Source organism: Meriones unguiculatus, chromosome 7, assembly GCF_030254825.1.
Source record: "Meriones unguiculatus strain TT.TT164.6M chromosome 7, Bangor_MerUng_6.1, whole genome shotgun sequence".
In the NCBI taxonomy this organism is placed as follows: domain Eukaryota; kingdom Metazoa; phylum Chordata; class Mammalia; order Rodentia; family Muridae; genus Meriones; species Meriones unguiculatus.
In genome coordinates, this window is record NC_083355.1 from 33,551,938 (window position 1) to 33,565,401 (window position 13,464).

General features: G+C 43.5%; 1 protein-coding gene and 1 pseudogene across 1 annotated transcript; both read left to right on the top strand.

The window, feature by feature from the left end:
• Positions 1-900: 900 nt before the first annotated feature.
• Positions 901-1,000, top strand: LOC132655515 (U6 spliceosomal RNA; annotated as a pseudogene).
• A 733-nt stretch (positions 1,001-1,733) lies between these two features.
• Smg8 (SMG8 nonsense mediated mRNA decay factor) lies at positions 1,734-9,714 on the top strand. The gene is made up of 4 exons (XM_021661362.2): positions 1,734-3,515; positions 4,849-4,994; positions 7,228-8,100; positions 9,266-9,714. The coding sequence occupies exons 1-4, from the start codon at positions 1,766-1,768 to the stop codon at positions 9,461-9,463; spliced, it is 2,967 nt and encodes a 988-aa protein (XP_021517037.1). The 5' UTR covers positions 1,734-1,765; the 3' UTR covers positions 9,464-9,714.
• The last annotated feature ends 3,750 nt before the right edge of the window (positions 9,715-13,464 follow it).

Consider the following 13,464-nt stretch of genomic DNA (forward strand, 5'->3'; position numbering starts at 1 on the left):
ACACACACACACACACAAAAAAAACACAAAATCTGGAAATATAACCCATAATGAACAGGTGGGCTGATAAGATAGCTCAGGTAAAGGTGATTGCTTAATAAGCCTGGTGGACCTGAGTTAAATTCCTGGATCCCATGTAAAGATGGATGGGAAGAATCAATTCTACAATGTCTTCTGACCTCCACGTGCTCTCTGTGACCTCCACAAGCCCTCTGTGACATGCTTTTCCACATACATCAAGTACACACACCTAATAATAATAATAATAAATAAATAAAAGTTGTCTTTTTTTTTTTTTTTTTTTAGAAAAGAGCTGGCATAGTAGTGCACACCACTGGGGTGGCAGAGACAGGGGCATCTCTGTGAGTCTGAGGTGAGCCTGATACACATAGCAAGTTTGAAACCAACCAGGGCTAGAGGCCCTGCCCAAAAAAAAAAAAAAGAAGAAGAAAAAAGAAAAAGAAAAGCACAGGGGTTTGGGATGTATCCCAATTTATAGGCCATGTACAAAATCCTGGGTCTGATCCCTAGCATCTAACAAAAATCAGAAATAGGATCATATACCTCTAGGAAGTTGAGACAAGATCAATCAGAAGTTTAAGGTCATCCCAGCTCTATAGCAATTTCAAGACCGGCATGAGACCGTGTTCCAAGAAAAGTAACAACAATAACAACAACAACAAAAAAAAGGGGGGCTAAAAAAAAAAAAGAAAAAGGCAACATTGAGATAGCTCAGTGGGTAAAAGTGCTTGCCACCAAGCTGACAATTTTTAAGTTTTTATTTTTACTGTTTTTATGTGCACGTGTGAGTGACTACATGTGGTTAAGTGTATCTAGTGCCCAGGAAGGCCAGAGAGGGTTTCAGATTCTTGGACTGGAGGTACGGGTGATTTTGAGCCACCTGATGTAATACTGGGAATATTAAAGTTGATACCATGCAGAGATTAGCATGGCCCCATGCAAGGATGACATGAAAATTCATGAAGGGTTCCATATTTTTTTTTAATAGGAGTTGGTTGAGAAGCAATGGAATTCCCGTTAATTTGGTATAGTATATTAAAAACTGCGTGCTCAAGGTTCAGTCCCCGACATTATACACAACAAAATATCAGTACCATGATTTAAGCCTGTATCTTTCTGTTTGGGGCCTTTCGTTTATTTCTTGTCCTGTTTTGCTTTGTTTCATGGTACTAGAGATGCAAGCCATGGCTTCTTAGGTCTACCACAGAGATACGTCCCCATGCCTAAAGAACTCTTAATAGTAAAAAGTAAAAAAAAAAAAAAAAAGAAAAAGAAAAAGAACTCTCAATAGCCAGGTGTGGTGGCACACGCCTTTAATTCCAGCACTGGAGAGGCAGAGGCAGGCGGATCTCTGTGAGTCTGAGGCCAGCCTGGTCGGCAAAGCAAGTCCAGGACAGCCAGGGCTACACAGAAAGAAAGAAAAATAAAAAGAATCCAATCCGGCCACCAGAGAAGGCGAGAGTATAAGCAACCACCCGCGCTGAGCTGTTAGGGGAATTCACTGGTACTTTTGTGGGGTTTTGGGTTTTGGCGTATTCTTAAAAATTCAAAATGCTAAGGAAGACCTTGACAGGACACTGTAAGAGGCGCGCGGGATTTGAGGGACGGCACTACCCATCCCCGGAACTAAAGTGAGAGCAAAGCAGGGACTGACGGACACACGGAGGAGCGATTTCACCGTAGGACCCGGCCGGTTGTATTAGTGAGGGACCGGAAGAACGCTGGAGGAAGCTCTTTCTCCGCCATGGCGGGGCCGGTCAGTTTGCGAGAGCTTCTTATGGGAGCGTCGGCCTGGCTGGGCTCTGAGAGTCCCGGGGGTCCCCCGGCTGAAGGCGGGGGGAGCGCGGCGAGCGCGCCCGAGCCTCCGTGGAGGGAAGATGAGATCTGCGTGGTGGGAATCTTCGGCAAGACGGCCCTGCGCCTGAACTCCGAGAAGTTCTCTCTGGTGAACACTGTGTGCGACCGACAGGTTTTCCCTCTCTTTCACCATCAGGATTCTGAGCCTGGACTCAAGACTGAAGCTGTCTCTGTCGGAGAGGCCGGAGGAGCTGGGGACCCGGGGGCTGCCGCCGGGGATTCTCTTCGCCGAGGTATGGCTACGGCGGAAGGCAAACGAGCTGAGCCAGGTCCCCAGGACTTTAGTCTTCTGCAGGCCTATTACAACCAGGAAAGTAAAGTTCTTTATCTTATTCTCACTTCCATCTGTGACAATTCACAGCTTCTGCGTGCTTGTCGGGCTCTCCAGAGTGGTGAAGCTGGTGGAGGCCTCTCTTTACCTCATGCAGAAACACACGAGTTCTGGAAGCATCAGGAGAAGTTGCAGTGTCTCAGTCTCCTTTACCTCTTCTCTGTCTGTCATATATTGCTCCTGGTCCATCCGACTTGTTCCTTTGACATCACTTATGATCGAGTATTCAGAGCCCTGGACGGGCTGAGACAGAAAGTGCTACCCCTCCTCAAAACAGCCATTAAGGACTGTCCGGTTGGCAAAGACTGGAAGTTAAACTGCCGACCTTGCCCACCTAGACTGCTTTTCCTCTTTCAACTCAATGGAGCCCTTAAGGTGGAACCCCTTCGGAGCCAAGATATGCCTCATCCAGATAAGCCCAAGAAGCATTCTCCCAAAAGAAGACTACAGCATGCTCTGGAGGACCAGATCTATAGAATCTTCCGCAAGAGTCGAGTCTTGACTAATCAGAGTATCAACTGCCTCTTTACTGTACCTGCCAACCAAGCTTTTGTGTACATAGTCCCGGGAAGCCAGGAAGAGGACCCAATCGGCATGTTGCTGGACCAGCTTAGGAGTCATTGTACTGTGAAAGATGCTGAATCTTTGCTGGTGCCTGCACCCCTTTCTGGACCTAGGCGATACCAAGTAATGAGACAACACAGCCGGCAGCAGCTCTCCTTCCACATTGATAGCAGCACTTCTGGTTCTTCCGGCCAGCTAGTGGATTTCACTCTTCGAGAATTCCTGTGGCAGCATGTGGAGCTGGTCCTAAGCAAAAAGGGTTTTGATGACAGTGTGGGCAGAAACCCGCAGCCTTCCCATTTTGAACTTCCCACTTACCAGAAGTGGATCTCTGCAGCTGCAAAACTGTATGAAGTGGCTATTGACGGGAAGGAGGAGGATGTAGGCTCACCCACTGGGGAGCTAACATCTAAGATTTTAAGCAGTATTAAAGTCTTAGAAGGGTTTTTGGATATAGACACAAAATTCTCAGAAAACCGGTGCCAAAAAGCTTTACCCATGGCTCACAGTGCCTACCAGTCAAACTTGCCTCATAATTACACCATGACAGTCCATAAGAATCAGCTTTCTCAGGCTCTTCGAGTGTACAGTCAACATGCTAGAGGGCCAGCCTTCCACAAATATGCCATGCAGTTACACGAAGACTGCTACAAGTTTTGGAGCAATGGCCATCAGCTTTGTGAAGAGAGGAGTTTGACCGACCAGCACTGTGTGCACAAATTTCACTCCTTACCTAAGTCAGGTAGCTACAATGTTTCCAGCACGCTGCAGTGAAAACTTGAGCTGTGCTTTTATTATTGTGTGCTTCTGTGGTGTGTGTGTGCATGGGAGTGTGCCTGTGGAGGAGCAGGACAGTGCTGTGAAATCAATTTGCCTACCTTTACCTGGGTTCCAAGGATCCAGCTCATGAAGTTAGGCTTGCACAGCTGATCCATCTCACTGGCACTTGAGCTGACTTGTTCTTGTGTTAAAATGATTTGTTTGCTATGTATTGATGTTTTTGTTTTTTAAAGAGCCCTGCTGAAATTTAATGGAAGTTATTTTTTTCTTCCTTTTGTTTGTTAGGGTGTTTATTTTGGTCGTTGTTGGTTTATTGGAGTTTTTCATTTTTTATTTTTTGTCTGAGACAAAGTCTCTATTTAGTCCTGACTGACCTGGAACTCACTCTATAGACCAAGCTGGCCTCAGACTCACTGAGATCCTTTGCCTCTGCCTTTGGAGTGTGTGTGCCACCACCCCCAACTAGTAAATATCTTCTATTCATTTTTACTTTTTACATTGTGTGTGTTTGTGTGTGTAGATATGTTACTTCCATGACATTCATGTGGAAGTCAGGACTACTTGTAGGAGTCAGTTTCTTCTTCCACCACATAGGTCCTGGACTCAGATATCAGATGGGCCATCTTGCCAGCTCCAACCTTAAATTTTATCTTCTACCTCTAAAAGGAAAATATCGCCCATGACTAGTTTTTTTGTTTGTTTGTTTTTTGTATTTGAACAGTGAACTTTAGTAGTTGGTAGATAAATAATTATTAAGTAGCATGAAGTTTCAGAAAATGTGTAGTCGCATATTATCTGAATATTTGTTGAATTAATAGGAATATAATGAAATGAGAGGTCACCAAAGGGAAAAAATTCACTTAGAAATGGGACTGTTCGTTTGTTTGTTTATATATGAAGCAGAGTCCCACTGTAGACTAGGCTGGGCTTCAACTCAGAGGCCTCTGCCTCTGCCTCTGCCTCCAGATTGCCCCATCACTCCTGGCCAGTTCAGCCTTTTCAGATTAAGACAAAGGGTGTAACTAGGAGGCAGAGCACTTGCATTGCATATATGAATGAGACCCCACATCCCATCCTCAGTGCTGAAAAAAGGGAAAATTAAATTCTTTTTGCATTTAATCAAGATTTTTTGTTTGTTTGCTTGCTTGCTTTTTTATGTGTGAGTGAGTGTGTGTGTGTATGTGTGTGTGTGTTCCTTGATTGGCAAAGAACTATCTGGAGAATTTGGGGGACTGATTATTGTGGAACACAAAGTAAACTTGGCTTTACACTGTCTTTGTGGTTATGTCTTTCAGGAGAAAAGCCAGAGGCAGATAGGAACCCTCCTGTGCTCTACCACAATAGCCGAGCCCGCTCCACTGGAGCCTGCAACTGTGGAAGGAAACAGGCACCTAGAGACGACCCCTTCGATATCAAGGCTGCTAACTATGACTTCTACCAGGTAGGCTCTGAAGCTCTTCCTTTTCTCTTTGTTACAGAATATTATCCAAATAAAAATGCATGTCCACAAGCAGGATACCTAGAAAAGCCAATGCATCAGCAGTGATATAAAAACAAGGGAAGTTCTTTACATGCATTTCTTGTTCTTTTGTTTTTGTTTTTTGTTTTGTTTTGTTTATTCAAAACAGGGTTTCTATGTGTAGCCCTGGCTGTCCTGGAACTCACTTTATAAACCAGGTTCCCTCAGACTTCAGAGATGCGCTTGTCTCTGCCTCCCTGAGTGCTAGGACTAAAGGTGTGTTCCACCATGCTGGCATAGCTTTTTTTTTTTTAAGCCACACTTTAGACATATGTGTTAATTATAAAAACTATTAGAATGATATAGTTTGGTATTTTTTTGTTTTTGTTTTAGCATTTTGATTTCTCTGTGTAGCCCTGGCTCTCCTGGAACTCACTCTGTAGACCAGGCTGACCCAAACTCAGAGATCCACCTATATCTGCCTCCTAAGTGCTAGGGTTAAAGACATATGCTGCCACCACCCAGCTAGTTAGGCTCTTTTTTTTTTTTTTAATTATTTATTTTATGTACATTAGTTTTTTTCCTGTATGTATGTCTGTATGAAGATTTCAGATCTTGGAGTTACAGACAGTTGTGAACTGCCATGTGGGTGCTGGAAATTGAACTTGGTTCCTCTGGAAGAGTAGTCAGGCGTTCTTAACCTCTGAGCCATCTCTCCAGCTCCGTTAGTTGTTTGTTGTTTTTTTTTTTGTTTGTTTGTTTATTTTTACTTATTTATTTGGAAAGAGGCCTATTTTAAAACATTCATTCATTCATTCACTCATTTTTATGGCAGAACCTTCCTGTGTACTCCTGGCTGTCCTGGAGCTTGCTAAGTAGACCAGCCTGGCCTCAAAGTCCGAGACCTGCCTTCTTTTGCCTTCTGAACTCTTTGATATTAAAGGCATAAGCCACCATGCCTGGCTTGGAGAGAGACCTTTATTATTTGGCTCAGAAATATCAATTATCACAATTGTATTATTCCTTTTATTAAAATAGCTCATCAATGATATTTTCATTTAAGTGTTTGTGTATGTAAATGTATATCATATGTACATGCCTATGGAAGCCAAAAGAAGGTGTTGGACCCATTGAGCTGGAATTGTCTTCATGTGCTGTGTATTACGTGTATGCCTGGTGCCCACTCTTAAGATAAAGCAGCAAGTGGTGGGGTTACTTTTGGCAAGCCTGTGCCAAGGTGTGCCGCTGAGAAATTTATTGGGAGAGTAAAAGGCTGTCTCAAAGTGTAGACATGAGGGAGAGATAGAGTCAGACAGACAGATAGAGGGAGGGACTGAGAGAGGTAAGAGAGATCTGGGGTGCCTGGAACCTAGCACACCTGATACACCTGGTAGAGGAAGGTAATGAGTTAAGCTTCCCCTAGGTACCTGAGGGCAGGCCAGTGGGAACGCCTGATCGCTAACACCCACTAAAATCGGAAGAAGGCGTGGGATTCCCCTGGAACTGGAGTTATAATTATAAGCCACAATGTGGGTGCTGTCAGTCAAACCTGGGTCCTCTGCAAGAGCAACAAGTGCTCTTACCCATGGAGCCATCTCTCCAGATCTGCATTGATACGGTTTAAACAGAAGTAAAAAGGGAAATACTCTAGTTACAAAACCACTTCTCCAAAATAAATTTTTTAAGTCACTCACTCTAAGTGGGTCACTGCAGCAAACATGTTCAGTGATTCCTTGTGGCTAATTCTTATCACACTAATGGTCACTGCGATTAAAAACAGCCTTGCCTTGCCTTTCACTGCCTTAAAGGAATAACTCATATTGGGTTCTTTTGGAATACAAAAATAGTTCTTGCTTCCTCAATATCCAGAAAATATGAATTCACATATCCACATCAAAGGGGAAAAATAAAATCCTGCATGTTCTTCTTTGCTCATATACTGTTTGCTGATCCTTCTTGATAGAGCAAAGTATGTGTTGTTTGACTTGTTTTAAGACGGACTAGCCTGAGCTAGTCTGGAACTTGCTCTGTGGCCCTCTGGCCCAGGCTAGCTTTGAACTTGAGTCCTGCTTCACTCAGCCTGCCTTCCCAAATGCTGTGCTGTAGACATGCACTACCCGCCCTCTGCTCAGCAATATGCTTGTTTACTTGAGTGAGCATACGGAGAATGTATTATTTGAAACTTAAAGTCTTCACTTCTTCTTTCTCCTTATAGCTTCTAGAAGAAAAATGTTGTGGAAAATTAGATCATATCAATTTCCCTGTATTTGAGCCAAGTACTCCAGATCCTGCACCTGCCAAAAATGAGCCCTCTCCTGCCCCACCAGACTCAGATGCTGAGAAACTGAAAGAGAAAGAACCACAAACCCAAGGAGAGAGCACAAGCCTGAGTTTAGCTTTGAGCTTGGGTCAGTCCACAGATAGCCTGGGTACCTACCCAGCTGATCCACAAGCAGGAGGAGATAATCCAGAAGTTCATGGTCAAGGAGAAGTAAAATCTGAGAAGAGACCAAACTTGGTTGATCGGCAGGCATCCACAGTTGAGTATCTTCCAGGCATGGTACATTCAAATTGCCCAAAAGGTCTCTTACCCAAATTCTCCAGCTGGTCTTTGGTTAAACTAGGCCCGGCCAAGTCGTACAACTTTCATACAGGTTTGGACCAACAGGGCTTCGTTCCAGGAACAAACTATCTCATGCCTTGGGACATTCTCATCAGGACTAGAGCTGAAGATGAGGGAGACTTAGACACGAACTCCTGGCCTGCTCCAAATAAAGCTATTCCTGGGAAGAGAAGTGCAGTTGTAATGGGAAGAGGAAGGCGGCGGGATGACATAGCTCGAGCTTTTGTTGGCTTTGAGTACGAAGACTCTCGAGGTCGGCGATTCATGTGCTCAGGGCCAGACAAAGTAATGAAAGTGATGGGAAGTGGACCGAAGGAATCCGCTTTAAAAGCCCTCAACAGTGACATGCCCCTGTACATTCTGTCCTCCTCTCAGGGCAGGGGGCTGAAGCCACACTATGCTCAACTTATGAGGCTTTTCATTGTGGTTCCTGACGCTCCTTTGCAGATAATACTCATGCCTCAGGTAAGAAATACAACCCTTACACCCCTTTCCATATTTGAAAAACAAACAAAAAAAAAAAGAAAATGTTTTTGGGTTTTGGTGGTAGTCTTTAGTGAAAGATCATGTAGCCCATGTTGGCTTGGAATTAGATGTATATGGTTTAATGGCCTTGAATTTCTGATCATCTTGTCTCTGTCTCCCACATGCTGGGATTATGGGTGTGTACCCCACTTCTTTACTAAGAGCTGCATCCCAAGCCCATGATGCTTATTGTTTGTTTGAGATAGTCTCATGTGGTCCGGGCCAGCCTGGAAGTCACAGTGTAAGTAAAGATAACCTTGAACTTGACCCTCCTGTCTCCACCTAGATGCTAGGAAGGCAGGCGTACACACCCACATCTAATTTAGGGATTGAACCCAGGTTTCATGATTACTAGGTAAACACTGTACCAACTGAGCTGCATCCCCTGCCCTTTGTATTTATTTATTCATTCATTTATTATTATTATTTTTGAGAAAGCCTCTCTCTGCACTGCCCTGGAACCTGAAATGTAGACAAGGCTGACCTAGAACGTATAGAGTGCTGCCACCTTATGTGCTCTGTCACTGAATTGTCTTCCAGCCCCATATCTGCTTAAATATTTATGTCTATTTATTTATTGTTTATGTGCACAGTGGTATGCTAAGCCAGCCCTTTCCCCATTAAGCTATATCCCCAGCACCTAAATTATTTTTAAATCTAAGATCTTTATTGATTTAACTATGACAACCATTAGTAAGAATTTAATTTAACCCTAGTTTTGCCAACATCTGATGATTTAGAAGTGCAGGGGGGGAAAAGCAGACAAGCTAGGTGTGGTGATTACAGGCCTTTAAGCCCAGAACTCCAGAGGTACAGGCAGGCGGATCTCTGAGTTTGAGGGCAGCCTGGTCTACAGAGTGAGTTCCAGGACAGCCAGGCATGTGAAGAGAGAGATCCTGTCACCAGAAAATGACAAAGAGAGCAGAGGGAAAAAAAATACCAAGTTGGCAAGGTGAGGACCCAAGAAAATACAGTCAGCTTCTGACTTCCTCTTCAGAGTGGCTGCGTAATCTTTGGTGTTTGAGCCGTTGTCTGTTTAAACACTTATCTTTCAGGTGTTTCTTATTGAGAAATTTAAAAGTAATTCTGTTCCTGTGTTTTTCAGGTTCAACCAGGCCCACCACCATGTCCAGTATTTTACCCAGAAAAACAAGAAATCACTCTCCCACCTGATGGCCTTTGGGTCTTGAGATTTCCTTATGCCTACGTGACTGAGAGAGGACCTTGCTTCCCTCCTAAGGAGAATGTGCAGCTCATGAGCTACAAGGTGCTTCGAGGAGTCCTGAAAGCAGTGACACAATGAGTGTTCTGGCCTCTCAGTCCCAGACTGGAACTGCTGCTTGTCTTGTTTTTATGTACATAAGGTTTTCCTTTGTTTTTTGTTTTTTGTTTTTGTTTTTGTTTTTTATAAACTGTGTTTTCCCAAAACCAAAATGTCTTTTGGTTACAAGTATTCAGTATTTGGACAATAACTGTTTCATTATTTCATTATATTGATATTTATTATAAAAATCAATAAAAGTTTGTTATTCTATTAAAAAGATACAAAATGTATACTTGGTATTTCTGTTTTCTCTTGTTTCTGTTTCATTGTCTATAATGCATATTTTTATCATAATTTGCTGTTCTATCTTTCTGAAAAGGGTTTCTCTGTGTAGTCCTGGCTATCCTGGATCTCACTCTGTAGACCAGGGTGCCTTAGAACTCAGAGATTAGAGATCTATTAGCCTCTGCCTCCTGAGTGTTTGGATTAAAGGTGTACTATAGAGGAATGTTAATTCAGAATATGAGTGGTAACAACTAAAGACCTAGGTCTGTGATCCAGCTAGAATATAAACATGCCTTTAATCCGGGAGACAGAGGCAAGCAGGCCTGAGTTCAAGGCCAGCCTGGTATAGAGGGAGTTTCAGGTAAAGGAAAACTTAGATCCACACATGGTATTACACGTCTTTAATCCCAAACAATGAAGGTAAAGTTAGTTTGTAGGAGGAAGCACCCATGTTTGAAAGTGATGTTTAATTAAGTGGCAGACATAGTGACAAATCAGAAAGATTTGACAAAATAGGATATGCCTAACTTTCAGAAGAAGAGAGAGGAAAGGGAAGCTTCTTAAAAGGCAATAAGAAAGAGCAGGCAGTTTTTACTAGAACAGTAATAGAGGCAGGTTGTAGAGAGAACTCAGGTGAAGACTAGGTGAGCCAGAGAAGGAAAAGGAACCAGAAGATTAGAGCAGATTGCTGGAGTTAGTTTGAGGCCAAGCAGAGCAATTCAGAGGCCGAGAGAAAATCCAGATTGAATAAGTCAGTTGGGAGAGGAGTTTGAGCCAGAACAGCCAAGTTGAACCAGCCAGCCCAGAGCTCAGTAAGAACAAGAAAGGGTGAGCTCATTCAGTAGTAAGTCTCAGAGGCCTAGATTAGATTGTATGGAGGCTAGAGGCTTCCAGGACTAAGCCTAGTTAGCAGACTAAGGCAGTAAGCCTCTGAGACAACAATCAAGATAGGTGAATAAAAGTTCCTTTTTATAGTGCTTGCCACCGGCACCTAGCAAGATGGTGCTTTTCAAATTGTCTTCAAAGCAAGTTGAATATATCCCAACGCCTCTAACACTGTATTCTTGAATTTAAGGCAAACCTATACTAACTACATAACAAAACCTGTCTAAAGTAAAAAAGGCCAAATGTAGTAGCACTTGCCTGTAATCCTAGCATTTAGGAGGCAAAGATAAGATTAGAAGTTCAAGACCACCCTAGATTACATTAGCCAGTTGGAAGCCAGTCTGAACTGTCAGACTTCATGAAGAGGCTCAACAAAAAACAAAGAGGAGCAAAAGAACAAGGTAATCTACTAGATTACTGCCTCAAGGACTGACTTAATTGCAAAAGTCTGGTGCTTTATTATTTTTTTAATTGTATGTTGTATATTGATGTTTTATCTGCATGTATGTCTGTATGAGGGTGTTGGATCCCCTGGAAAAGGAGTTACAGAGAGCTGTGAGCTGCCATGGTTGTGAGTGGCGGGACTGGGAATTGAACCTAGTTCCTCCGGAAGAGCTCTTAACTACGTGTCTCTCCAGGGTTTTTTTGTTGTTGTTGTTGTTTTGTTTTTGTTTTTTTGAGACACACTGTATGTAGCCCTGGCTATCCTGGAACTAGCTATGTAGAGCAACCTAGCCGCAAGTTTTGCCCCCCTCCCTTAAAGATTTATTGTTTTCGAGACAGGGTTTCTCTACGAAGTCCTGGCTGTCCTGGAGCTCACTGTGTAGACCAGGCTGGCCTCAAACTCAGAGATCTACCTGCCTCTGCCTCCCAGAATGCTGGGGTTAAAGATGTGCACCACCGGCACCTAGCTCTGATTTACTTTTTATATGTATGTATATTTTGCGTGCGTGTGTATGTATGTACCACATTGCATGCCTGGTGACCTCTGAGGTCAGAAGAAGGTGTTGGTTCCCCTGGAACTGGAGTTATGGACAATTGTGAACCACCATGGGGACTGAACTCAGATCCTTTGTAAAAACAAGTGGTGTTGGCACACAACTTTAATTCCAGCACTCTGGAGGCAGGGGCAGACTGATCTCTGAGTTCAAGGCCAGCCTAGTCTACAGAATGAGTTCCAGGACAGCCAGGGCTACACAGAGAAACCATATCTCAAAAACAAAAACAAGACAGAAAGAAAACAAATGCTATCAATTGGCTGAGCCATCTTTCCAGCCCCTGGCCTCACACTCAAATACTTCTGTCTCAGCCTATCTAGAACTGGGATTACAGATTGTGTGCCTCTTCCCCCAAAACACTTTTTTTCAGTACTCAGGTTATCATGTATAACCCTGAGTTATGTCCCCATTCTGGTTTGTTCTTTATATTTGAAGACAGTATCTAGCTTGAATTCATTCTATAGCCCATGCAGGCCTAGAATTTACAGTCCCCCTGCCTCAGTCTCCAGAGTAGCTGGGATTACAGATTGGTACTTTCAGCCCTGGTATAAATGTTCTTTAGTTAAATACCTATTCTACAAAGTAATTTGCTAAGTGTATAAATATTACCAATTGTAACTTCCCAGCATACCACTGTATCACCAATTGTGGCTATATGATCAATTAGGTAAATCGGGACCCAATGGAGTATAGTTGATTCTATATTCCCAGATACATTTTAAAATTCTGTACTAACAGGATTAGAGATTTCAGTCTCAAGCTATGAGAAATATGGTGATTGTCACATTTCCAAAAGCTGTTAGTTGGCTCAGCATGACGGCTTGGTGGGAGAAGGAGGCTGCCATCTCAGGTCCCCCATGGCGGAAGGAGAGGACTGCCTCCCTGAGGCTGTCCTCTGACTTCACATGTGCACCCACGTACACACAAAGTAAGCAAATGCATAAAAATAAACGATGAGATCAGGTGCAGCAGATCAGATTAGCCTGCACTTCCAGCTAATCAGGAGGATGACGCAAGAAGACTCCTTGATCCTAGGAGTCTGAAGCCAGCCTGAGCTAAATACTGAGTCAGTTTGTTGCTCCCTTAAGGAAGGTAGAGGCATGTGGATTTCCAGCCCTGTCTTCATGGTGAGATCCAGGTCAGCTAAGAGTACAGAGAGAGATCTTGTCTCTAAAAAAGTAAAAAAGGAGAGAGAGAAGAGAGCAGAGGAGAGGGGAGGGGAGGGGAGGAAAAGAGAGGACGGGAGGGGAGGGGAGAGAAGAAAAAGGAAAAGAAAAATCCCAAAACAGAGGCAAAATGATCTCTGTGAATCTGAGGCCAGCTTTGTCTACACCGTGAGACCCTGTCTCAGTAAACAAAACAAAAACCCAAGGCCTTGAACATGCTAGGAAAGTGCTTTACCACTGAGCTTCATTCAGCCACAGCCCTTGAGCCCAGTTCCTTTGCACGAAATCTGATCCTCAACTGGGCATGCCTGTGATCCCAGCGCTCTGGAGGCTGAGGCAGGAGAATCAGGAGCTCAAGGCTCCATCCTCTACTGCACGGTGAATTCAAGCTCAGACTAGGCTACCTAAGACCCTATCTCATAAAACCGAGACCCTACCCCTCTAAAACCTGGTTCCTAGTGTTTTCGTAGTTTGTAATGTGTGAGGTGAAAAGGAAAAAAATGGAAAATTCAGTTGTCAGTGTTTGTAGGAAACAATTTAGTTGCTAGTTTCCTTTTTTATATTTATTTTGTGCCGGAGATGGAATCCGATACGCTCTACCAACCGGGCTATGCCTTCTAGCCCTAAGCCTCTTACACAAACTATTAAGTCAACGTTTCTTGAGTACGTAACGAATTCGAGGCATCGGTAACAATTCTTTGAATTC